Raw genomic sequence first — 541 nt, forward strand, 5'->3', positions numbered from 1 at the left:
AAAAAAAAAGAAAAGTCAAAGAGGAAAAGTCTATCATCCATGAATAAAAATAAAACAAAAAATAAAAATAAAACTAATAAAAATAAAAATAAAAATAAAAATGATAATAATGTAAACAGTGACAATATTGACCATATGGACAATATGGACAGTATAGACAATATAGACAATATTGATTATAATAAGAATAAATATAATTCCAAGAATAATAAAAAAAATTATGACCTTGATTTTCATAACCAACCATTTGATGATAATCTTAATTTTAATTATTCACAATTGAACACTAGTTTTATTAATAATAATAGTTTAAAAAAAAATAGTCATAATATCCCCATCTTTCCAGACGATCTAGATCAAACGTCAGAAGATAACACAATAACTAAAATGTTAGTAGAAGATATAAATATAACTGATAATAACTTCAATTTTGATAATATCAAATTATCAAAAAAGGTAAATCTTCAATATGACACCCAAATGTGTAATAACGATTTTGATACCAACAATAGTAGTAACAACAACAATAATAATAATAATA

The 541-nt window shown here is 21.1% G+C and overlaps 1 protein-coding gene across 1 annotated transcript; it reads left to right on the forward strand.

Moving 5' to 3' along the window:
• PGSY75_0017900A (conserved protein, unknown function) lies at window positions 1–541 on the forward strand (the record flags this gene model as incomplete). Its single annotated transcript, XM_018783318.1, has 1 exon — window positions 1–541. A coding segment is annotated over one exon (541 nt), but the record flags the coding sequence as incomplete, so codon positions are not given.

The sequence above is a fragment of the Plasmodium gaboni genome (assembly GCF_001602025.1).
Source record: "Plasmodium gaboni strain SY75 chromosome Unknown, whole genome shotgun sequence".
In the NCBI taxonomy this organism is placed as follows: Eukaryota; Apicomplexa; class Aconoidasida; order Haemosporida; family Plasmodiidae; genus Plasmodium; species Plasmodium gaboni.